Raw genomic sequence first — 26,794 nt, forward strand, 5'->3', positions numbered from 1 at the left:
AGAAACACTCTAGAATAGGTGCAGGCAGCAGTGGCAGGTAGCCCAGCACACCCCGCATGTCTCCCCATTCTGGATGGGGAGCTCTCTCAGCCTGAGAAGAGACAACTACACAGTGCCCCTGTGAGTGTGTGCAGGGTAGGGGTGCTGAATTCCATTTTTCTAGACAAAGTGGGGGAGGAGGCTGGTACACATCGTTGCTCACTCTTCTGATTTGACAAATCCTATGGCCAACCTTGCACTGGATATAGCCACCCACTATTCTAACATGAGAGGCAAGAAACTGCTTCACTAACTTAAGCTTTAGCAATCCTTAGCAGTTCTGATGTCCCTCCCTATCATCCCATTTTTTTTTTTTTTCCAATTTAAAGGGTGGGGAAAAGATAAATCAATCCAGTTGCTGAGTGATGTTCAGACAAAGACAGCCTCCAGCCCACTGCCCGTGTTTGCCAGCTGAGGAAGGGCAGGGGAGGGGGGCAGATTCGAGATGCTGTATTTAGGCCCCGCCTGGACTCTCCACGTCCCTTCCAGGAATGAGCCTTGTCAGGATCTCCCCCTCCCCCCAGCACTCCCCCACCACTGCAGTGCCGTGTCGGGAGGCACCTCCCAGATCCGCAGGAACAATGGGCTGGGGAGGGGGCAGGTGCGACTCCGAGCTCATCAGAGGGTGAGGGGACGCGGCCACAGACAGCAAGACTGTGAGTACACTTCTCGTGGTGGTTGTGCTGCCACCTGAATCAGTTTCCCCAGCTCCGGTGGGGTCCCCGCAGAGCCGAGCGCTCCTTTCCTGGATGAATTTCCCTTACGCCCTAGGCATTTTAATTTCGTCCCCGCTAGGAGGCTTGCCTTGTCGCTCCGGAGGAAGCCCCCGGGCCACGCTCCCCTCCAGCAGCTGCTACTGCCAAGGCCCTGCAGGTCAGAGACGCGCGGCATCCTTCGTGCGCCCAACTTTCCCCACTTGGGACCCACAATCCTGGCCAGCCTGTCCCCTCTGCTGGCGAAAGCCATGATTTATAGCCCTGGGATCCAAGAGCTGCCCCTCCTCTTTCCCCCACTCCCAGGTCCAGTCTCGCTCCTTACCCTCCCTCCCCCCACTTTCTGAGCCTGAACCACGCTTCCCAAAGAAAGCGGCCCTGGCACATTTGCTAAATGCGAGCGTCTGTCCCCTGCACTGGGCGCCGTCTCCTCCCCCCAAGCCCGGGCAAGAAGGGATAGAGGAGCCCCCGCCGCTTCCCTCCTCCTCAGCCCAGAGAATCCCCGGGGGTGGGCGGGGATGTAGAGTGAGATGCAGTTCGGCCCGGAGCTACAGCCGCCACTCCGGGTGCATCTGTCCGGCCTCGTCGGGGTGAGAGAACAGGTCCAAATCTCTGACTCCCCCTGGTGCCCACCCCCGCCTCGCTGAGTCACGAAAATGAGCCGCTGGGGACACCGGGTCACCCCGAGGCCGGCCGTTTAAATGGCCAGCGTGGGCGTCCCCGCATAGGACGCAGGGGACGGACATGGGGGAGGGTCCTCACCCAGACGTGCATTGGGCCCCCGCCGGAGGCGACATCCCGCGGCGAGGACAGTGGGGTGTCCGGGCGGGGGCTGCGGTCCTCGCCGCAGTGTCCGCACCCCAGCTGGGAGCGGAGCACGTGACCAGCGGGCCACCCTTGGCCCCCTGGACTCCCGGCCCCGCCGCGGTGCTGACCCCGGCCCTGCCTGCTAGGGAAGGATGGAGTGGGGGCGCCTACTTTTCCGTGGCCCGCGAGGGGACTGCGGGGCGCCGAGCGCGCCTCATCCCTTCCTCCGCCCGCCCCGCCGCAGCCGCAGGACCCGCACCCTGCGCTCACCTCGGGGCCCAGTGTCGCTGCCGCCGGCCTCCTTGTCCGCCATGGTAGCGCAGCCCCCGCCCGCGAGAGGAGCCTCCGGCGCAGCGCCCGTGGCCGTGCAGGTCCCTGTCCGTGTTCTCCGCGGGCGCTCGGGCCGGGTCTGAGGCGCCGGGTAGCAGGAGCACTGTTCTGACGCGGCCGCCGCCGCAGCTCGGGCTCCTCCCCGTGCTCCTCCAGGGCCCACCCCGCGCCCCGCCCCGCCCAGCCGGCCCGCTTGGGAAGGAAGGCGCGGCGTCCGGCCCAGCCGGAGAGCCCCGGGTCTTCCCGCCCGGACCCGCCGCGCCTAGCGGGGCTCCTCCTCTCCAGGGCTCACCCCCGAGGCGGCCGCACCCCGGGTGGTGGCGCGGCCCGGGCCCGGTGGCTCGCCAGCCGGCCGGAAGCAGGCGCGCACAGGGCGCTCGGATGGGCGAGCGGCGGGGACTGGATTTCAGGCCCCCTCGGCCCCGCTACGCGCTAGACCTTTGGAACGGCTGGGGGCTGAAGCCCTACAGCAAGCACTGCACACGCACCCCACTCTCCAGAGGAAGCCCGCTCCAGTTTATTTCTCTCCCCTAGAGTCCCAGAGGAGCGGTCAAGGACCCGCGCAAAGGCGGAACCCGGCGCGGCCAGCGCTCAGGCCGCAGACCGAGGACCTGCGCCGGGGCGGTGCTGTGGGCACCGACGCGGGCGTCCGCCTCCAGGCCGCCTGCCGGACTCCATGGCAACTCGGGACCCGGGAGGCGCTTGCTGCGGAGGCTGCGTGGAGCCTTCTATATATGGGCTCCCACCCGGGCCCTCCTTACAAGTCTGAGAATAACGACGTTAATAATGCAGGGCTTGGGAGGTCAGTGATTCATTCTCCCTGTCCTCTGGCTCCACCACACACGTGCCATGGGCACCTGTTCGGTCCTGGCCAGGTGGCTTCTGAGTCCGCTGTGCAAAGAGGCAACCGGGGCCGTGATAACATTCTAATGATCACAGTCACTGGATCCTTCCCTTGTGCCTGACACTATGCTAAGAGCTTAAGAGCCTTATCTCACTTTCTCCGAATAACTCTTAGAGTTGGGGACCAGAGGTCCCCATTTTGCAGATAAGAAAACTGAGGTTTGAGGGTGTTAAGTGATGATTCCAAGAGCACACACAGCAAGTAAGTGCCCAGGCTGGAATCCCCACCTAGGTCATAAACCACCAGCTTTCCCTCTGCCTTGAGATGGGCCACAACTCCAAAAGGGCATTGAGGGGAGGTGTAATCGTGCAGTCCATTTATGGAAGAGGGGGTGGGCAGAGGGCTACAGGGAGAGCCCAGAGACTGGGGTCTGCTCAGAGGATAATGGTCTGGGTGATGAGTTAAAAGGATGAACTTGTCGTCTATCTGCCTGCATTAAAAATCCCAAATGTACAGTCTCTGACTGTGTGTGAGACCACGGGCAAGTTATTTAACCTCTCCGAGCCTTAATATTTTCATCTGTTAAATGGGTACGACAGGAGAACCCACTTCCTAAGACTGAAGAGGACTAGATGAGATGATGCGTGTAATATGTTTCACTTGGGGTCTGGCGCATGATATGCAGTCCAACAAGTATTAGATATTATTAAGTCATAAGCTTTTTAAAAAGTGGACAATGGCCAGTTGGGTGGGGCAGTAGGCAGTAGGGGCATATGGAAGGGGGGCTTCCAGAGTAGAGAACAGTGTCTTCCTACAGAGCACCCTCTCCTTACCAAGGTGGCTTGCTTGCTCAGAGGCAGACCCAGGAGATGGTCTGGAGGCCAAGAGTATGTAGCACCCAAACACAGGCAAGAGGAAGGGCTGAGGCAGCTGTCCAGGTGACAACCTGGATGAGCAGGCTCAGGATGAAGAGTAGAAGGGCCGCCACTGGCCCCGCATCAACCCGAGAGCTGCCTTCCCGGTTCAGCTCATATGTCCCCATTGCGTGAAGATGGCCGGGCTGAGGCTCCCTGGATTGGAATATGAGAGGGCAGGGACAGTCACCAGCACTCTCTCCACTGAGCATCAGTGTCACATGGACACATGCCTAGGCAGTGATGCCAGAAAGAGCTTTCTATTAAACATGGTTCTGATTGAGTCTCTCTTGTGCTCAAAACCATGCTGGGCTTCCCTCATCTATGGGAAAAAGCCCTGACTCTTTAGAGAGACATGCAACACGTTTCACAATACTAGTGAGCCCAACCTTCCTCTTCTGTAGTCTCTTTCCCAAGAAGCCTTTCCTCCACCAGCCTTCCTCGGCCATGGTCACAAGCTGCCTCTATCTCCACGTTTGGCACCCCCTTCACTTCCCTCCTCCACCTGCCCACATCCAGACATCCTTCAAGGGCCCAGTCCAAAGCCATCAGCCCAAGGACACCTAGGACAGTGCCCCGCACCCCCAGGCTCCCACGGTATTCTACATACTCACACACCTCTCTTTTTCTCCTCCCTCTACACTGTCTGCCGCCCAGTACTCAGGAGGCTCCACCGTCTATCTGCAGGGAAGCCCACCTCTACACCCAGGGCTGGACTTTCCTCCAGGGCTCCAGACCTACTGAAGGTCTCCCCAGGGTGCTTCCCAAGCCCTTCCCACTCAACCAAGGCCCGGCTCATCCTCTCCTGCCCTCCCTCCTGGGTGCCTGGTCTCAGTAAAGGCAGCGCCACCCTCCAGTCGCCAAGCCACACACCTGGGCATCAGTTTTCAATGCTCTCTCTGCATCCATCCAAATTTATTCAATCTCCAAGTCAAGTGTTGCCCAGTTGATCTCTCTGTCTTCACGGCCACCTCCTGGTCCAGGCCCCATCAGCTCTCACTGCCTGCGGGTCTGCAGGGTCCCCTCACTGGTCGGACCTCTGGTTCCTGTCCTGCCGCCTCAGTCCATTCTTTGGGAATCCAGTCTGCCCTGCCCACCTCTCCAGCTCCATCTCTCCCCTACGACTTCTTTCAATCCCTCCCACCCACCCCTGTCTCTCTTATGCTGGGATTTCAAACACCTTAAAATGCATTTGAGGTTTGGACCACTCCTCCCCTCATCCTGCTACCACCAGCAACCTGGAGAACTCAGCATGGATCTCCCCAGTCCAGGAAGCCTTCCCTGCACTCCCATTCTGGCCTGGGTGCCCCTCCTCAGTGTCCTTATGGCACCCTGTCCCTACCCCTCAGGGTCCTGACCCCCGGTGTCAAGACCTCGGCCTTGGCAGCCTGTCAGAACCAGCAGGAAGCCCACAGCCCTCACCCTCCTACCACCTGCTATGGAAAGGCCTTGGGCACCATATTCCCTCTCCCCTGACCCCCAGCTGTAGTGACAGGAGAGCATGTGAGGCAGATGAGAAATGACATGCAGGCCCTGCCGTGGGCAGAGAGCAGACAGCTCTGATTTTCAGGGAGCATGAAAGGCGAGGCATACTCTGCCTTGGGTTTGCCCTCGTGGCTTTAATAATCATCACAGGAGTTAAGAATCGCCCTGGTGAGCACATGCTCAGCAAGCCAGGTGCTGGGATGGTCTACACGCACCATCTCACCGAATCGTCGCAGTGGCCCTTGCTGTTTTACAGGAGAGGACATGGAAGCACACGGAGGTTGAGGCACCTGCTTGGCTTCCTCAGGCTATTAGTAGCAGAGCTGGGATTCAGGGCCAGGCCCATCTCTTGTCACTGGACATCAGGGAGGGCTCCCTCCATCCTCCTTTGATGCCCATGGTCTCTTCCCTAACAGCTGCCACAACCCTTCTGCTGCTACCAGATCCTACATGAACTGGCCTCCTGACGCCTCTTGACTCTCACTCCTTCAGCTCTCCCCTCCCTCAAGCACAGGTCACCCATCTGAGCCTGCCAAACTGGCCCCACGTCAGAGCCACTGCTCTCGTTGGTCACAGTCCCCAAGAGCATCACGGGCCTTGCCCCTCCCTCCCAGTGCCTAGGAAGGCCCTGGCACCTTCCCAGACCATTCCATCTAAGGCCGCTGCCCCTCCCCACTAGGAGTTAAGCTCCATGAGTATAGGATGTCGGACTCTGGTGCTCACCTCTCTATCCCAGTGACCAGAACAGTGCCTGGCACATGGCAGGCGTTCAATAAATGCTTGATGGTGGATGGACTGACTCAGTCAGTGAAACCAAAACACAACAGGCTTTGCCCAGCAAGAAGGACCAAGCCCGCCATCGGGACGTTACCGTGACTCCGGGGGCTCTCTCAGCCGTTTCAGGGCAAGTCAAGTCCAGATTTGTGGGAGGTCACTCGGCAGCAAGTCTCCTCCAGCTCCCCTCCAAACCTCCTCCCCGCAGTGCTCCCTGTGGGTGTCCCACAGCAGCCGCCATACAATTGCTTCTCCACCCTCGGCCGCGGGGGCAGTGAGGATGCCCCACCCCACCAGTACCAATTTCAGATCTCAGCTGGACACTTGAGTCCCCAAAAGAGGCGCAGGCCAGAACCAAGTCACCACCTTCCAGTCCCCTCATGCTGGTCACTCCAGCCACATGTGTCTGTCCTCAGGTTCCCAAAAAGCCCATACCTCCACTGGGAGCCCATTCTCCGCTCATCTTGCCAGGTTAACTTCTCTCCTCCTCCAGGTCTCAGCTTAGACGGCACTTCTTCCAGGAGGCCCTCCAAGACAGCATGAGGCCCTCCTCTGTCCTCTGCACCTGACTCCCCAAGCGTTCCTGTCCTAGCACTTATCACAACTCAGGGGTCAGTGTTATTATTAACCCACTGTATAGATGACAGTACCAAGGCCCACCTAGTTAAGAAGCCGCAGAGCTGAGACTAGAACTCTGAGATGAGAACTTGGGTTGTTCTCAGGTTGTTCCAACTTTAGGCTGCCCATCTCCCCCTCTAGCTGCAGCTCCCCAAGGGTAGGTGGGCCACGGCCACATTTGTAGCTCCCAGACTCTGGCATAGAACCTGAACAGACAGTTAAAGGAAAGCCGCCTCCTCAGCTTCAGGCCCTCACCTTTCTCATCCTCTCCAGGATCCTCTTCACCCCGCAGTCCACAGACACCTCCCGCCAACAGCCTCCCTCTTTGTTCTTTGGTCCAAACAAAGATGTACCCTCCCCCCTCCAATATCAATTCATGCAAATGGAAGCCTAAGCCCAGAGGCCCAGCCAGCTACCTACTCCACCAGGCAGCCAGGATACCCTGTCATCTGCACCCACCGCCCACCGTGAAAAGAGCTCAACACACCGGACAGGTGGGGAGTGGGTGGCCGAGGGCAGTGGCCGAGTCCTCCAGCCCCAGCTCAGACGAAACCGCAGAACATTTGCTGATGGATCTACTGCTGAGGGCGCCGGTCCTGTGGACGCATCGGGACATGGGACGGGGGAAGTACAACCAGAGGAAGCAGAGTGGAGAAGAGCATGGGTCAGGGGGTCAGCCGGACCAGGGTCCAAATCTGGAATGAGCCCCTACCCGCCCCCTTCAGGTGACCTGGGGACACACCTCCCTTGGTCTGTTTCTTCATCTATAAAAGGGGTTGATAATCATAGGTAGGATAATTATGGGAGACAATATGTGTAGAACACTCAGCATAGGGCCAGGCTATATATGCCACAGTAAATAGGACTTTTTATTGTTTAATTTGTAAATTTGGACCGCAAAAATGCCTACCCCTTGTGTATTATGAATTATAGAATGTATCTAAGCAAAATTTTCTTGGCTGATAAACACACACAGAAGATACAGGGGTGAGAGGCTTTTTTTTTTTTTTAAATGTTTATTCCCCAAAAAAATTTTTTTAAGTTTGAGAAACACTGATACTCATCCAAATCTGAGCTTTTATGTAGGAAGTTTCCAGTAAAAGCTGCTTTGGACTTTATGATATGGCACCAGAATTTTGTCTATAAACTAAATATCATAAAAGTGACTCCTTTATAGCAAGACCAAGATTCAGATGAGCTAAGGCAACATAAAAATGTATGGGGAGGGGCTTCCCTGGTGGCGCAGTGGTTGAGAGTCCGCCTGCCGATGCAGGGGACACGGGTTCGTGTCCTGGTCCAGGAAGATCCCACATGCTGTGGAGTGGCTGGGCCCGTGAGCCATGGCCGCTGAGCCTGCGCGTCCGGAGCCTGTGCTCCGCAACGGGAGAGGCCACAACAGTGAGAGGCCCGTGTACCGCAAAAAAAGAAAAAAAAAAATGTATGGGGAAAGCCTGGGCATGTGTCAGGTCCTTGACCTCTGACTTTTAGTACATTTTAAAAATCCAACCTCAAAGCCGAATCACGGTGTACAGTTTATACATCCTTTTCCCTTGAATTTCCATCCCATCTGGTATGAATCAGCCTCTCCATTAACATTGCAAAACACACTCCACATATACAACATGGGCTGCTGCATGACTCTTCCAGTGGAAAAATTCAAGGGCCAGAGAAAATTATTTCTCAAGATATTACAATCGCTACGACCTGCAGTGTAAACTTTGGAAATGCCTGCTCAGGTAATGAAGGGTTATGCAAATCTTTTTGATAAATATTTTAAACAGCAGAAGAAACATCTGTGGTTACTCGCTCAGCAGCATTCTCAGAACTGCTCAAACCCTGGCCCTGCAAGCTCCTGGTTCATAATAAAATGGAACATTCTGGAAGTCACATCTCAAGGGGGACATTGCAAAGTGAAACAAGGCTCAGAGAAGGAAAATTGAAATGATGGTATGGCCAGGGGAGGTTTCACAAGAGCTGCAACGAAAGATAGACTATTAGAGCCAAAGGTTTTCGTGTTACAGAGAAAAGCTACTTCTTTCCTCTTCTCTAGCTCACAGCCCAGTGCCCGGCTCACAGTAGGTGCACGATAAATATTTGTTGAAGAAATGAATGAATGGTGAAATACATCAGTGATGGAGTGGAAACTGGGGCGATGCTAAATCTCTTGTTCAAAGTCGCACGATTGGTGACAGAGCTGGGGCCAGACTCCAGCCCCCTGACTCCCAGCTCAGCTCTACCACAAGCCCACCCCACACGCGTCCCCCTCTGCAAAAGGCCCAGCAGGAGATGGCTCCTTCTGTGACTGACTGGTGATGACTGACTGGGACTCTGGTAGAGGCACTAAGGCCATTTCCAGCTCTGTGGAAATGAGCCCGGTAGATGACGATATCCATGTCTTGGTGCCTTGACCCCCAGGATCCCTCCTCTCTAGCTTTCTAGAATTCTATAACGGGAATGGAGCACTCTGCATAATGCAAAGATAAATCTGAGCGGATCCAGCCAGGTCCAGCCACCTGCAGCCTCAAATGCCAAGAAGAGCCCTTGAAAACTCAAATCTCCCCCTAATCATGGTGCTGCCTGGTCACCCACACTCCTACAGCTGCCTATCTAGATTGTTCTACCCCATCCCAGGGACATATGCACTAGATAGAGGCAGGCTGGTGTGCCCTCTCGGTCTGCACAGTTGTGCGTTTACTTCCTGGTGGCAGACTCATCGTCACGGTATTTGCCTGGAAAAGAGGCATAGGCAGCTCTGGGCTGAAAGGAAAGGAGATCCATCTTTAGGTCACCAAGTTCCTGAGCTCAGCCTGGTGGGATCTTATTTCTGGGCCTCAGTTTCCTCACCTGTAAAGTGGGGAGGTTACATTAAGGTGCTTTGTAAGTCTTTCCTAAGGGCCCATGAAAAGATGTCCTTCAGTTCTGAAAGCTGTAGACCTTCATTTACTCCTTCTACAGATATTTACTGAGGTTTTACTACGTACCGGGCACTGTTCAAAACAGCCAAAATTTATACTCTTGGCCAGCAAGTCTCTATCTTTATTTGGGGGAAAGGGTGTCACAAAACCCCTTGGGAAACAGAGCTGTGACTCTCCTCCCCAGAACCATGCACAGATTTGTACTCACCACCACCCCATACAGCTCCAGGGTCTCAGCACCCTGCAGCCCAGCCGAGGACTCTTAGATGTCAGATTAACAGCCACACTCCAAAGCCTCTGCTGCTTGGCAATGAAACAAAATGGTGGTTTTTCTGCAGGTGGGGTGGGTAGAGGAGGCCGTGTCATGACGCAGCTTGTGATGGTGAGGGCTCTGGCATCAGACAGGCCTGGGTGACCCTGGTCAGGTTATACACCTTCTCACAGGCTCCACCTCTCCCTGTACACCATGGATACTGATGGCATCAACCTCACACGGTGGGAAGATCATTGGAGACAGTGCAAGTGGAGCGCTCAGCGTCTGGCCCAGAGCCAGCACCCCCCAGGAAGCAGCTGGGCCTGACACAGCCGAGCCATTGCACCAGGCCTGGCCCTTCTACCGGCACCTCCCTCCATTCCCAGCCTCAGATTTGCTCATCCTCACTCCCTTTATTAGAAAATTCCAGGTCCATATGCTTGAGATGGATTTCCAATCTGGATAAAGCTCCAGGCCGTGTGGGAATAAAGCACAGGCATCTTGACCTAAGTGAGGAGATGGAGAACTGTGGGGTCTTTGAGGACCTCGTGGATTCAGGAAAAAGAAACAGCCTGTGGCTATAAACTCTCTTAAGTCCTGTCTTCTTCTCCACATCTCTCTTTGGTTTTTAATTTCCCTTGGCCTTTTCCCTCATTAACAAATGAGTGACGAGCATCACACCTCTGCGCGGCCAGCGTCATCATGCAGACACAGACCACCCCTCTCATCTCTTATCAGCTTCAGTCCCCTGAGCCCTCCAGCCACTACTCTCGCGTCCCCTTCAGTCCAGCTTCTGAAGCTGCCTGAGGGATGGCTGGAACGTTTGTAGAGATCCACCTTTCCTCTGGCCATAAGCCCTCCGAAGACTTCCCACCGGAATGAGGATCAAACCCGTACCTGTTTCCCAGGCCTATGAGGCCCTGCAGATGTAGCCTTGTCCACCCTACCAGCCTTATAACCCGGTCACACCCCTGTTCCCTTCTCCGACTCCTGGGCCTCTGCTAGCCCATATGACATATTTGCAACAATTAGAACAAGGGGTCCCTTTCTTAAGACACTTCACTTCCAACTGCTGGAAAACCAGCCAAATATGCTTGGTCGAAATAACATACTCGTTCCATGTGCCAGAAAATGGAAGTAAAAAATATGCAGACGCACAACGCCTAGGATGCCTCCCAGGGTTGATCAGTTCACAACCTGCCCATACTTCTATGGTCCTTTAGCAGGCCCAGCTCTTCCTGCCTCACCCTCTGCTGACCTCTGCCCCCACCTCCACCCCTGGCTCACCTTAAAGGTCAGCTCCTCAGAGAAGCCCTCCCTGGCCTCACCTGCTGTTCCCTGTTCCTGTCTTATCATGCCACCCCATTTCTCCATGGCACACACATACTTTAAAGTCATTTTGCTTATTTATTTAGTGTGAGCCTCCCCCGCTAGGCTATAACCTCCATGTGGGCAGTAGTAATAATGAACATTTATTAAGCACTTGCTGTGTGCTAGACACTGCTGGACACTTTACTTCTATTGCCCCATTCAAACTTCACCGCAATGTGGAAGAGGAAACTATATTATTATTGTCCCCATTTTACAGACAAGGAAACTGAGGCCCACCGTGGCTACCCAGGGAGTAAGCAGCAGAGTCAGAATTTGCACCTGGGCAGGCTGAGCTCAGTAGAGTGCCTGGGTCTATCCTGCATCCCATGGAGAGTTGTGCAGGACTGTGTCCCCACACCTAGCCTGGCACCTGGCACCTAGCAGGGCCTCAAGAAACATGTTGAATGAATGAACAAGTCATCAAATCTGGAAGGCAGAATTATAGTTTAAAAAGCACCCTCACATCTCACTTGAATCATAAAGTACTCGCAGGGAGGCGTCACTATTCTCAACATTTTTAGGATGAAAAAATGGAAGGCCTGGTGAGATCATGAGTAACCTTGGCTGAGATCATAATTCTAAGGGGCTGCTTTAAGCCATTCGTTTATTTTTGTGTTTTATTTTAAAATTGCATGTATATTTTGCACTGTATTCAGTGATATACCTGCATTTGTTTTCTAAACAAAACTAACATCTCAAATTTATATTACTTGCTTTTAAAATGTCTTATTGCGGAAAGTTTCAAGCATCAACACAAGTAGAGAGAATGATATAATGAACCCCCAGGTACCTATCACCCAAATTACTTAATTTTTAAAAACTAACTCTCCCAGGAAGAATTCACAGTAGCTGTCATTTACACGTTTTGTGTAAATATGCTCATTTAATGTTCACAGCCCTCCCTCTAAGAAGTACAAATTAGTATCAGTGTATATTTACAGATGGGGACATTACGGGTAGGGAGGTCAAGTCAATTGCTGGAAGTCTTGGAGCTAGAAGAGGCAGAGCCAGGAGTCACCCAGAGCCTGCCAGCTACTTGGCAGTAAAGTACATGCTCTTAAACAAGTCAAGCCAAGGAAATGGGTCCACGCCCTCTTCCTTTTGTACCTAAAGTTTGCATTAAAGCCGCACCATTTCCAAAAGCACCCCACTCCCAATCAGCCAAGACACCTTGTCGTCCATTCATCCTCTCCTGCCTTCTTTCCCATTCGTTCTCCAGTTCCATCAGACACGTGCCAGACCCCTCACTGTGCTGAGACACAAAGTCTAGCCAGACATGGACCCAGCCCTCTAAGAGCTCCTAGTCTCAGTGGAAAGGAGAGAAACAGACAGGCATAACCAAAATTCAAGCAGACCCTGACCAGTACCCAGGCGTGCGAAATGTATAAGATATATGCTCTGGGCCTCACCCACCCTCTCTCTCCTCCATCAGGAAGCAAGGCCCTGGAGGGCAGGGGGCAAGGAGCAGAGTGGTTAAGGGGTGTGGGTTTGGGAGTTGGATTATACTTGGGTTTGAATTCCAGCTCCATCCTTTCCTAGCTGTGTGGCCTTGGGTAAGTCATCCATCGTCTCTGAATAACTTGTGAAAGAGGATTGATAAAACCACATATTCTAGAGCCATTGGAGCATTACATTAGATAATACTTAACCCACTTTCTTCAACAAAGGAAGCTTCCCATCAACGTTGGCCGTTACAATTGGCTGTTACTGACAACCAGTTCCCAGTAATGAGTCCCAGCTTGCCTGAGTGAGGCAGCTTTGTAAAAGAGTGTACACTTTTCCCAGTAGGTTGCTTTTCTTAATCACCCTCCCCTCAGAAAATCTGTAAATTTGGAAAATAAAATAAAATAACTTCTTAGCCTTCCTACTCAGCTGGCCAAGGTTTTCGGCCACTTGTGAGAAGAATAATCTGGTGGTCAGTGGAGCAAGGACAAAGATGCCCTGATGTTTCCCAGACCCGTGCTGGCACACACCCATCATTCTACAAGCAAACCTATGGCCAGCAGGGGCCAAAGATCAGGCTCAGGCCATCCTGGGTCCCATCCAGCCTCTCTCCAGGACTTCCTCCCAGGTTCATAAGGCCCAAGAAATCCCAGAAGGACACCAGGGATCCTGGGACACACAGAAGGCACTTTGCCAACAGAGGTTATCACTGTGTCAGTAGTGGGACAAGCACCAGACCTGGCCTCAGGATCCCTGGCTCCAAGAACCAGGTGCTGCACATATTTGCTGTGTGGCTTTGGGCAGGTCACCAAGCCCTCTGATGCCCAGTCTCCCCGTTTGTACAACACAGATAAAAGTCACACTTATTGCTCCTGCCTCATCATGCCTGTCACTGACCTGCAGGGAATCCCAGCTTTGCCACTTCTGTGATCTTAGTTACTCTAAGCCCCATTTTTGTCATCTGTGAAATGTTGCCCCCACCTCCCAGCGCTGTTGAGAAGATTAAATGAGGCAATGTGTGTAGGGTGCTTGGCCCAGGGGCTGGCACACAGTAAGTGTTCGGTGATAGAGAATGGATGCTCCATGGTAAAGAATGACCATAACACCGAGTTTCCTCTTCATCATCCTCAGTTCCCTCTGTGTTTGCTTATTTTATGCTGGACACCAAGCCAAGCACTTGACTTGCGGTATTTCATTTCACCTTCACAAGAGAGCAGGCCTCACGCACAGGACTCGAGCAGCTCTCTTGGGCAACACAGTGGGTCCTCAAGCCAGGCTCTCCCTGCCCCACCCCGGCATGGGTCTGCTACATGCAATTCAGGCACCAATGGCTACACAGCCAGGTAACGGGCCTAAAACTTTCCCCCCAAAGGCCCTCCCAAGCTGGCAGGAGAAGGGGGGCAGAGAAGGAAGTAGGCTTCTCCAATAACAAGTCTGCCCCAGACAGTCTTCACCTGTAAAATGAGGAGAAAATGCACTGTCTTGAAACCCTGGCTCTCCATGAGGATTGAAAGTGCTAAGGTCTGAGTAAAGGTGAGAGGGTATTATTTATTTTATCCTCCAAAAGGTTTGTCGTTCTAAGAGGGAAGTATATAGCAATACAATCCTACCACAAGAAACAAGAAAAATCTCAAATAAACAACCTAAACTTACACCTAAAGCAGTTAGAGAAAGAAGCACAAAAAAACCCCAAAGTTACCAGAAGGAAGGAAATTATAAAGATCATATCAGAAATAAATGAAAAAGAAAGGAAGGAAACGATAGCAAAGATCAATAAAAATAAAACTGGTTCTTTGAGAAGATAAACAAAATTGATAACCCATTAGCCAGACTCATCAGGAAAGAAAGGAAGAAGACTCAAATCAACAGAATTAGAAATGGAAAATGAGAAGTAACAACTGATACCGCAGAGATACAAAGGATCATGACAGACTACTACAAGCAACTCTATGCCAATAAAATGGACAACCTGGAAGAAATGGACAAATTCTTAGAAAAGTACAACCTTCCAAGACTGAACCAGGAAGAAATAGAAAATATGAACAGACCAATCACAAGTACTGAAATTGAAACTGTGATTAAAAATCTTCCAACAAACAAAAGCCCAGGACCAGATGGCTTCACAGGAAAATTCTATCAAACATTTAGAGAAGAGCTAACACATATCCTTCTCAAACTCTTCCAGAGGGAGGAACACTCCCAAACTCATTCTACGAGGCCACCATCACCCTGATACCAAAACCAGACAAAGATGTCACAAAAAAAGAAAATTACAGGCCAATATCACTGATGAACATAGATGCAAAAACCCTCAACAAAATACTAGCAAACAGAATCCAACAGCACATTAAAAGGATCATACACTATGATCAAGTGGGGTTTATCCCAGGAATGCAAGGATTCTTCAATATATGCAAATCAATCAATGTGATACACCATATTGACAAACTGAAGGATAAAAACCTCATGATAATCTCAACAGATGCAGAAAAAGCTTTTGACAAAATTCAACACCGGTTTATTATAAAAACCCTCCAGAAAGTGGGCATAGAGGGAACCTACCTCAATATAATAAAAGCCATATATGGCAAACCCACAGCCGGCATCATTCTCAATGGTGAAAAACTGAAAGCATTTCCTCTTTCAGGAACGAGACAAGGGTGCCCACTCTCACCACTATTTTCAACACAGTTTTGGAAATTTTAGCCATGGCAATCAGAGAAGGAAAAGAAATAAAGTGAATCCAAATTGGAAAAGAAGAAGTAAAACTCTCACTGTTTGCAGATGACATGACACTATACACAGAAAATCCTAAAGATGCCACCAGAAAACTACTAGAGCTGATCAATTAACTTGGCAAAGTAGCAGGATACAAAATCAATGCACAGAAATCTCTTGCATTCCTATACACTAACAACAAAAAATCAGAAAGAGAAATTAAGGAAACACTCCCATTTTCCATTGCAACAAAAAGAATAAAATACCTAGGAATAAACCTACCTAAGAAGACAAAAGACCTGTATGCAGAAAACTATAAGACACTGATGAAAGAAATCAAAGATAATACAAACAGATGGAGAGATAAACCATGTTCTTGGATGGGAAGAATCAACATTGTGAAAATGACTATACTACCCAAAGCAATCTACAGATTCAATGCAATCCCTATCAAACTACCAATGGCATTTTTCACAGAACTAGAACAAAAAATTTCACAATTTGTATGGACACACAAAAGACCCTGAATAGCCAAAGCAATCTTGAGAAAGAAAAATGGAGCTGGAGGAATCAGGCTCCTGGACTTCAGACTATACTACAAAGCTACAGTAATCAAGACAGTATGGTACTGGCACAGAAACAGAAATATAGATCAATGGAACAGGATAAAAAGCCCAGAGATAAACCCACACACATATGGTCACCTTATCTTTGATAAAGGAGGCAAGAATATACAATGGAGAGAAGACACCCTCTTCAATAATTGGTGCTGGGAAAACTGGACAGCTACATGTAAAAGAATGAAATTAAAACACTTCCTAACACCATACACAAAAATAAACTCAAAATGGATTAAAGACCTAAATGTAAGGCCAGACACCATAAAACTCTTAGAGAAAAACTTAGGCAGAACACTCTGTAACTTAAATCACAGCAAGATCCTTTTTTGACCCATCTCCTAGAGTAAGGGAAATAAAAACAAAAATAAACAAATGGGACCTAATGAAACTTAAAAGCTTTTGCACAGCAAAGGAAATCATAAAGAAGATGAAAAGACAACCCTCAGAATGGGAGAAAATATTTGCAAATGAAGCAACTGACAGAGGATTAATCTCCAAAATATACAAGTAGCTCATGCAGCTCAATATCAAAAAAAAACCCAATCCAAAAGTGGGAAGAAGACCTAAATAGCCATTTCTCCGAAGAAGACATACAGATTGCCAACAAACACATGAAAAGATGCTTAACGTCACTAATCATTAAGGAAATGCAAATCAAAACCACAATGAGGTATCACCTCACACCAGTCAGAATGGCCATCATCAAAAAATCTACAAACAATAAATCCTGGAGAGGGTGTGGAGAAAAGGGAACCCTCCTGCTCTGTTGGTGGGAATGTAAATTGATACAGCCACTATGGAGAACAGTATGGAGGGTCCTTAAAAAACTAAAAATAGAACTACCATATGACCCAGCAATCCCACTACGGGGCATATACCCTGAGAAAACCATAATTCAAAAGGAGTCATGTACCACAATGTTCATTGCAGCTCTATTTACAATAGCCAGGACATAGAAGCAACCTAAGTGTCCATCAACAGATGAATGGATAAAGAAGATGTGGCGCATATATACAATGGAATATTACTCAGCGATAAAGAGAAACAAAACTGAGTTATTTGTAGTGAGGCGGATGGACCTAGCATCTGTCATACAGAGTAAAGTAAGTCAGAAAGAGAAAGACAAATACCCTATGCTAGCGCGCATATATGGAATCTAAAGAAATGGTACTGATGAATCTAGTGGAAGGGCGGGAATAAAGACGCAGACATAGAGAACGGACTTGAGGACACGGGGAGGGGGAAGGGTAAGCTGGGACAAAGTGAGAGAGTGGCATGGACATATATACACTACCAAATGTAAAATAGATAGCTAGTGGGGAGCAGCTGCATACCACAGGGAGATCGGCTCGGTGCTTTGTGACCACCTACAGGGGTGGGTTAGGGAGGGTGGGAGGGAGACGCAAGAGGGAGGGGATATGGGGATATATGTATACGTATAGCTGATTCACTTTGCAGTACAGCAGAAACTGACACAACATTGTAAAGCAAATTTACTTTACTCCAGTAAAGATAGATATAGATATAGATATGTACAAAGGTTGTCGTTTTCTTCATTTCTTATTTTGTCTTGTGTCCTGATAAACTTCTAAGGTTGGAGCAAGAGAAGAAACTAAAGAAAAAAATCAAAGTATTGAACTTAAAAAATCGTTTCTGTTTTTCAGAAACAAAGCAAATTGAGGATAAGAAGAAAAAAAGATGAGGAAATGGTTGGCATTACACGTGATCTAAGAGGCGAGTGAATGTATATGATTATCAAAGTCCAAGAACTAACTATGCAAAGGTCACAAAGAAATATTCCCAAGAAGAAAGCAAACAGTTAAACAAGCACGTGAAAAATTATCAGGCTCATCGTGATTTATACTTGTGTGTACACAGTTAAACCCTCATTAAACATGGGGTAAATTATAAAACAGTGAACCAATAATATATATATATATATATATATATATATATATATATGATGAGACTGTGTTAATATCTATACTTTCATACATACATAAAAAGTGCCATCATACACTAAGTAGTTTCACACTTTGGAAAATCATATGGTAACATTAAAAACACTTCTATCAATTAATCTTCATAGGAATGTATTCTACGCCAAAAGAAAATAACTATGTTTATTCATGTATTTTTTTTAAGTGGAGTATAATTGCTTTCCAATGTTGTGTTGGTTTCTGCTGTACAATGAAGTGAATCAGCTCTATGTATACATACATCCCCTCCCTCTTGGACCTCCCTCCACCCTCATCCCACCCATCTAGGTCCTCACAGAGCACCGAGCTGAGCTCCCTGTGAATTGGGAGATTAGGATTGATATATATATATATACTACTATGTGTAAAATAGATAGCTAGTGGGAACCTGCTGTATCCATGTAGTTTTAAGTTTATTTCATGCAAGGAGCACAATTGAATAAAATTACAACTGTTAAGTATGAAGGTGTAACAACATGGGAAAATGTCACAATATAATATTAAGTGAAAAAGAGCAGAAAACGTATATAGGCATGATGATCAGAACCGCTAAAATGACGCCCGCATGGGGACAGATCCTGGCTGCAGCAAAACCAAGCACTTGTGCTAAGTGGATGGATAGTGAGGGAGGCTTTGGCCCTTTCCAGATTTCCTTTAAGGCTTTATCATTTTTTTCTATCTCCCTGTTTCTCCAAACTTTGCCCTGAGCCTGGCCCTCACCTCCTGGGAGGGGCGAGGAGCCGTGTCCTGCCTCCATCACCGCCCCAACTCTCGCCATTTGATTTGGTTCCTAAATTGCGTTGCTGTTTCTTGAAACTGCAGTTCTCAAAACAAGCTGGTCGGAGGGTGTGTGAGCTCAGACAGCAAACAAGCTCCAGCAAATACTTCATTAGAGCCAACACATTCAACCTTGTGTTGGGGCCAAGGAATTTCACATTTGGACACGAAATGTCAGTCCCTACAAAAGGCCCTCTGAGGTCCCGGGAGTGAGCTCAGAACGCTGCCCTTCCCCACGCTTGCTGGCCATGGCACTGGAGCTCCCCAGGCAAGGGCCATGCAGGGTGGGGCTCACTCTACCCCCTTAGCGGCCTGTGGCCACCTCTCAGCCCATTCTGGGTCACGTGCCCCATTGGGAATTTGCCAAATGTTCAGACTTTGCAAATCGTTTTGAGGTGTTCATAGATCTATATGGTGGGACTTGATTTATTCAGCATTCACTCATTTGTGCACTAAAACAGGCATGTACTGAGGGCCTATTATGTACCAGGCCATGAGGATCAATACAACAGTGGGAAAACCTGGTCCCTGCCCTGGAGGAGATCACTGTGTCTGGAAGTAGACAGAGAACAAGAAAATACAATTTCCAATGAATTTAGGTTAGGATATTCTGGGTATAAAGTTATGCTAATATCAAAAGCTAATATTTACTGAATGCTTATGAGATGCCAGGCTTGGTTCTAGACCCTCCCCGTTACTATTATTGTGGGTTATGTGGGTTATTGTGGATCACGTGGGTTATTGTGGGTCACGTGGGTTATTGTGGGTCACATGGGTCATTGTGGGTTATGTTTAATTCACTTACTCTCCCAACAACCCCAGAGGAAGATACTAGTATTATCCTATTACGGATGAGGAAACTGAGGCACAAGAAAAATGCAATAACTTGTTCCAGGCTGGTCAGCAAAGAAGTTTCAGACCTGGGACCCCCACCAGTGCTCAGGCTGGTAACCAAGCGGCCCCTGTCACAGTGTGACTCACTCAGGGACATAAGGGGCTGATCAGTAAATGGAAGGAGGCCAGCAGGACTCCTTGGGCTCCCCCTGTGAACAGATGCCTTGGTGTACTGGATTATGTCTTGTTCCCGAGCTGGGTTAATAGCAGGAGCCTCCCTGGGAGGATCAGCCCTCACACGGGCCAACCCTTCTGGGTTCTGAGTGATGGGGAAAGGATCAGGCCCCAGACAGGGAATTGCTCACTTAGGGCCATGCTGAGTGCACCCGTGTGGACAGCCAGGCTCCTCTCCCCGGGTCTCCTGACCTCCCTCCAAACACCCCTTCCCTTCAACAGCAAAGGGCGACTCCAGAGTTAGACTCAGCAAGTCCACACGCACTGGATGAGACCACACAAATACAGAGTCACGTTAAGGGACAGAACATCTTTTTAGGCTGAAACCAGGAAGAAAGAAAGGCAGTTCATAGAGGTCACAGTTAAAAACATAGGCCTGAGTTCGATATCTTGCTGTGTGACTTTGGCACTTCTTGGTACCTCAGATTCTACATCTGTAAAATGGGGATAATAACTGTACCTGCTTTATAGGAATGTTATGAAGATTGAATGAGTTAATACATGTGCACAGAAAAAGGGGCTGGCACATACACCCCAGTTTTCTCATTTGTAAAACAGGGATGCTAATAGCATCGCATAGGGTCTTTTCTATGATTACATAAAATAAGAAAATAGTACCTGTGAAAGTGTTTCCAACTCTGTTAAATGCCACCAAGTGCAAGGGATCAAAAATTCCCAATATCTTCTAGAAACATTTGCTTATTTATTCAACACATAATAACTAAATAAATGATACTAAATTATAAGTGTGTGTAATCTTCCCCTCTCCCTGCTTCTAACAGAATGCTTCTGTGTACATGCTTGGTGTTGGAGGTAAAGGATAAAACACACACACACACACACACACACACACACACACACACAAAACTTGAGAAGCCAGAGATAAGCTGATATATGTGGGAAAGATAATTATAACTCTCACAGAGTTAGAAAAGAAAAGAAGAGGGAAAGAAAACAGTCCTAATCTAAAAGGTGAAGGTGGAAGAAAAAATAAAACAGAACAGGGGCTTCCCTGGTGGCGCAGTGGTTAAGAATCCACCTGCCAATGCAGGGGACACGGGTTCGAGCCCTGGTCCTGGAAGATCCACATGCCGCAGAGCAACTAAGCCCGTGCGCCACAACTCCTGAGCCCACATGCTGCAACTGCTGAAGTCCGTGTGCCTGGAGCCCGTGCTCCGCAACAAGAGAAGCCACCGCAGTGAGAAGCCCGTGCACCGCAACGAAGAGTAGCCCCCGCTCGCCACAACTAGAGAAAGCCCGCACGCAGCAACGAAGACCCAATGCAGCCAAAAATAAAAATTAAAAAAATAAAAGAGAACAGACACTAAGAAGGAAGTTTGCAAATCTGGAAAGAGAGGAGAGAGATGTTGGAGGTGACTGCCATGGATATGAGAAAATAAGAGTGCAGGGAGGCAGGCAAATATTAACTGAGCTTCTCTACACCCCAGGCACTGTGCTAGGCTCTGAATTCACAAGCTCTGGTCCTCACAGAGCCTGAGACATAGCATAAGCAACTGGCCCGCTCCCTGCCCCACTCTCTCATCCTGGGGGGTGCCAGTCCCCACAGACGCCGACAGTCACTCCTCTTCAGCCCCGAGGGCACCTCTCAGGTCAGGCCCTTGCCATCTCTCCCTGGATTATTTTGTCAATGGGCTCCCTGCCTCTAGCCGCAATCCCTCCCCCACAATCCATTTTCTACACTGCTGCCAAAATGTGTTTTTTTTTCCCAAAATGCAAATCTGATCACGACTTGCCCCTATTTTAAATCTTTAAATCTTGACTTCCTCCTCACCCCTTACAGGAAGAAGCAGTAATGCCCAGGCTCTCATGCAAGTGACCTGAGTCTGGCCTAACCCATGACCCCTCCCTCCCCTATATCCTCTGCATCTCATAGCCTCACATTTTCACACTGTCTGAAAAACCCACTAGAGTCCTCTTTTTCACCTCTTGCTCTTTCAAACTCAGCCGAGCCTCACTCCTCTTCTCTGGGTATCGCTCACCAGGCCCCCACCTCGGACAAAGCTAACCCTTCCCTTTCTAGGGCATTTCTCTCTTTTCTCAGCAGTGATTTGTATACATCTGCCCCTGATACTCAACTGCCACCAACTTAGGGACAGTAATGCATCATGGTCACCTCTAGCACAGTGCCAGGCATGCGGTAGATGCACAAAGAAGTTTTGTTGCTGATGGTGACAGAGATGACAGGGGACAGAAAGATACATCCTGCTGTTGGGAGGGTGTGGCACTACCAACTTAGCAATTCAACTTGAATTATGCATGGTGGAAACTTGCTGCTTTTGAATGGATCTATTTTTGTGTAACTCATGGTACACGTGGACTAAGAGAAGTCAGTGACCTTTCAGCTAATAAAATGTTCTCAAATGACACAGTGAACCATGATCATTTTCAAACAATAACAACAAAATAACAGTAAACATAAATAAGAAAATTAAAATCTAGAACACACCGCCCAGAGGTAACCACTGCTGGCATTCCTACAGTGGGCTCTTCAGAACTCTTTCCCATGCATGTGTTACATGGGCCTGTGCAGTGTAATACGATCCAGGCTTTCCATGCCCAAAGGGCTCCGGCCTCCCAGAACCTCGTGGAACTTCCCCCAGTTGGTTGGGGCCAAGAGACCTTCCATTTGGGGCTTTGGCTCTGGGCAAAGACATAGCTGGCCCCAGTCCCAACTTGGGGCCATCACCAGGCAGACACAAAAGGGGCATTTTTCTTTCTCTCGTGTACAGAGTGTGCTCCGGACTGGGAGTTTTTCTGGGTTATGAGATTCAACTCAATTGGAAAAGATCATCTGAGATTTCCCAAGAAAGTCGGATATAAAGACAGCATAGACTGAAGTTTTATTTTTGTCCAAAATGATTATGAATTATGAAAGCTGAGGGAACAGCTAGCTTTTGTGGGAAAAGAAGGAGTATGGGTAAGATCTGTAAACTGATAGAACCATTGAAATGACTCTGAAAGGACCATTGAGTTATGGGAGGGACTCAGCAATGAGTCTCTCTCACTTCCCTGTATCCTCCGGTGGGGCGTTCACATAAGGAAGTCTGTGACTGAGGGATATGGGTGAGTTAATGTTAGGATTTGCCCCATGCCAGGGCTGAGTCCCATAGGACCCACTGGAGGTCCTCTGTTATGGCTGTCAAGGAAATGATAACACACTTTGGGGAAAATCCATCTGTTGGTACTACCCTATGGAAGCCTTAACTACATAGGGATTTATACTTTGACCCAGTAATCTCACATCTAGGAATCTACCTGCACATATGAAACAACAAGGCAGAAATTGGGATTATTTCCAATTGCAAAATACTGGAAACAACACAAACGATCTTCATAGATTAGTTGAATAGAAACTACGGTAATCCATTTAAGGAAATCCTATGTATCCATAGAAATGAATGATGAAAATCCCTATGAATTCACGTGGAGCAATTTCCAGCATATATAGTATTAAGTAAAACAAGCAAAATACCAAGAAAAAATGTATTTCATATTTTGCATAAGAAAAGTGGAAATATACATATATATGTATGCTTAGTTTTGCAAAAATAAATAGAGAAGCAATAAACTAGAAGCTAATAAACATGGAGAGGGGACAAGGTGAAGGAGATGGAGATGGCAGAGAGACAGCTATGAATTTACCTTTTTAGATATGATTTAACTTGGTGTGTTTTATATATCCAAAATCAAAATTAAATCTAAAGTATTTTTAAAATCAAACTCTAAATTTGACATAAAGAGAAACAAGCAAGTCTTACTGTGCATCACATGAGTGGTAGGTATGAAATAACTATACAGAGAAAATCATTAATTCAAGTAATTTTGGACAGAGTATTCTGACTGTTTATCGTTACATGATATTTTTTAATGACAAAAAGGACTGCAAAGACATATTGAACTTAATGTAATAGGTTTGTCGTTGGTAGAGATACTGGTGGTATAATTCTGAAACTATTTTTCTGTGTGTGTCTATTGAAGGATAGAGCAAATGAGTAAATATTAGATGTTGTTGGAGACCAGGGTTTTAACTGTGGAGAGGGAAGATACAAATATAGAATGGGGTAAGGTGAAGAAAAACTTGTTATTAGATTTGAATTAAATATATAAGTGCATATTCACAGTTTTAAAGAATATATAGTTCTTGGTTCCATTCTCTAAAAAAGCCTAGAAGCAATGACACCCTAGTAGCAATGAGCCCCCTAGAGCCCAGATATTGTTTTCTAAATATCATACCCCACTAAAAGGAACCTGGGCTCCTTGGAGATATAGCTAATTCTAGGACTGAGATGGAATAAATACAAGTTAAGCCTGAAACACCTTGCTTTGGCGGCAAGTAAACACATGCTCCAAGACCAAAGAGGTATGTCAAAAGGACACAGGAGCCAATATGAAGTAGTTCCCACCAGCCAAATCTGAGACAATATGAGCAAAAAAAAAAAAAAAAAAAGCAATAATGATGATAATTTATTAAATACATCAAATTTAAAAATTAGATCTGAGTCCATAATATTAAAAAACAAAAAATTAATATTAAAAACAAAAGATGTTTACTGAAAGAAAAGAAGGAGGAAGGGAGATTTTAATGGTATTTATTGTATTATTCTTGTGGTTTATCTGCAGGGTTTAGAATTTTCAAGATTAGAAGTTGAAGGGATCATTGCCAAAAAATATTGCAGTTATATGAGGTGATGGGTGTGTTAACTAACCTTATTATAGTAATTATTTCACATAAATGTATCAAATCACGTTGTACACCTTAAACATACACGATGTTATATGTCAATTATATCACGATAAAGCTGGGGGGAAATAAAATATTCAAATTTTTTAAAAGTTGAAGGGGAAAAAGAAACATGCGTGAAGGGAAGGACATACCAGTAAGATTCTAAGAAATGGGTCAGGAGACCCCAGTAGCCAGTTGTTCCCAAAGGGGTGATAGCGCCCCCTAGAGAGGGCTTACAAAGTAAAGTCTCCCTGTTCCCCACAGTCAATGTTCTCAGAGTTGTTTCAGAGACTGTCAGTCTCTGTATAGACAAGCACGTACACATGTGTTTTCTCCATTTTCTTACCCGGTGGGAATACACTGTACACTGTTCTGTACCTTCGTTTTTTTCTCCCTGCAACACGGTACTTGGACTTTGTTCCATGGCCCATAGAACTTCTGTGTTCCTCTCTGCAGCTGTTTGTCATTCCATTGCCTGAATGGACCGTAATTCACACAACCAGGTCCTATACGATGGGCATTCGCTCCCTCTCACGGTTTGGCTGGGTCCATCTCCCTTCTTTTCCACCCTTCACCTCCTTACCTCCTTGCCCCTTTGCTTGTCCACACCCAGCACTGGGGTTGATCACTAATGTCAGCCCTGAAACTGTAAGGTGACCAACTTGTTCTGGTTTGCCTGGGACTGTCCTGGTTTAAAAACTGAAAGTCTTGTACCCCAGGAACTCCCCGTGTCCTGGGCAGACCAGGGTGGTTGGTCACTCTACCTGGGAGCAAAGTGTCTAGTGACCTCAGCAGGAGGCAAACTGTGCTCCTGAATAGAATTCACCTAACCCTCTCCAGGAAGGTCCTCCAGACGCCTCTGCCCAGGCCCCAGAATCTAAAGATCTGTGAGAAAGGAACGCTTCCCGCCCATCTGCATCTTCAGACAAGGCTGCCCCGCCCCTGAGTCCCTCACCTGGACTGCTCAACCCCTCTCAGAGGCATTCACACGAAAGTCCAAAGCTCCCCCAGTGGTTTGAATGCCTGGAAATGGCATAACAAACGAACCCAGATTATCATTTCTTCCCCGTGATTCAATCAGCTTGGCCTGGCTCGGGGGAATCCCCTTGTTTTAATCACATTTCTCTTCAAAATTCACTCCTGCTAGGAGCAAGGGATGCCATTCATGTGTCTTTGGTTCAAATCGTCTCTCACCTATTCTTTCCTCGTAATTTAATAAGCTACTAATTTTATTGAGAGACTACCTTTAAATGATATGCCAGCGACTTAAAAAGGAAAAGCAAACGTTGGGGTCCCCAGGGAAATGCTGTGTTTGCATCCGCAAGTCATCCCCAGAAAGATCCATCAGGCTGACAGCCAACCGTGTCCTGGTTGGGGAGTGAAGAGCAGCAGTGCCCCTAGGGAGCCCTGCTGTCTGCCTCAGACCTGTGACCAGGAGGTGGGCTGTGGTGGCCAGTGAGGGGCTGCTGGCCTCCAGGGCTGGGGGGAGGCCGCGGCTGGTTCTAGCAGGTCTTAATGAGTCTGTTTCATAAGGTCTCCTCATCTGCTGATTGACCTTGAGGGAAAACTGGCCCAGGAGACACAGGCCCTGGCAGGAGGCAGCAAGAGACAAGCGGAGGACAGGGGCCTGGGACCCGCTGGGCCACATAGGCCGGAAGGGGCGAGAGGGCGGCATGGGAGAAGGCTGATGCTCTGACCCCTCAGCCTTGGTGCAGGCTCTGTGTCAGCCCCCTTTCCTCACCAGTGATGGCAGGGCTCTGTCCCCAAGGCAGGGCAGACAGGAGCAGGCACTGCTCCTCCTGTCACCCTTCACCCCCTAGGGCTCTGTGACAGCCTGGGCTCAAGTCTGTTAAGGAAGTTTTGTTTGTTTTGTTTTGCGGTACGCGGGCCTCTCACCGCTGTGGCCTCTCCCGTTGCGGAGCACAGGCTCCGGACGCGCAGGCTCAGCGGCCATGGCTCACAGGCCCAGCCGCTCTGCGGCATGTGGGATCCTCCCGGACCAGGGCACGAACCCGTGTCCCCTGCATCGGCAGGCGGACTCTCAACCACTGCGCCACCAGGGGAGCCCTGTTAAGGAAGTTTTGCTTGGCCAGCTCAGGGTTACTCCTCTGCCCTGGGACAGCCTCTACTTGGCTCCATATTCCTTAATCACCCCCTTTCAGCAGAGGGTACTAACTCTTCTAATCTCTTCTAACCCCGACTTCTGACACGCAGGGCTACAAAAGCAGCCCTTGGACACAGTTTGGCAATTCCTCAAAAAGTTAAACCTGGAATTATCAAATGACCCAGCAGGCCCGCTCCTAGATGTACGTTGAAAACCTATCTTCACATAATAACTAGCCCAGGAATGCTCACAGCAGCACTGCTCACCATAGCCACGAG

At 48.6% G+C, this 26,794-nt stretch overlaps 1 protein-coding gene across 2 annotated transcripts in view; it reads right to left on the reverse strand.

Annotated features, from left to right (window-relative positions):
* The window catches only part of HSPA12A (heat shock protein family A (Hsp70) member 12A), a 162,117-nt gene that overhangs the window by 65,968 nt on the left and 69,355 nt on the right, over nucleotides 1-26,794 (reverse strand). The window contains exon 1 of one of the 2 annotated variants that reach the window (XM_029201222.1): nucleotides 1,830-1,965. The exons of the other annotated variant lie outside the window; for it this stretch is intronic. Coding sequence (XP_029057055.1) covers nucleotides 1,830-1,872 — 43 coding nt within the window. The 5' untranslated portion in view covers nucleotides 1,873-1,965. Of the gene's footprint in view, nucleotides 1-1,829; nucleotides 1,966-26,794 lie in introns of those variants that run through there. 2 annotated transcript variants of the gene reach the window in all.

Source organism: Monodon monoceros, unplaced genomic scaffold (assembly GCF_005190385.1).
Source record: "Monodon monoceros isolate NGI ecotype Baffin Bay Population unplaced genomic scaffold, NGI_Narwhal_1 Super_Scaffold_4, whole genome shotgun sequence".
Lineage (NCBI taxonomy): Eukaryota > Metazoa > Chordata > Mammalia > Artiodactyla > Monodontidae > Monodon > Monodon monoceros.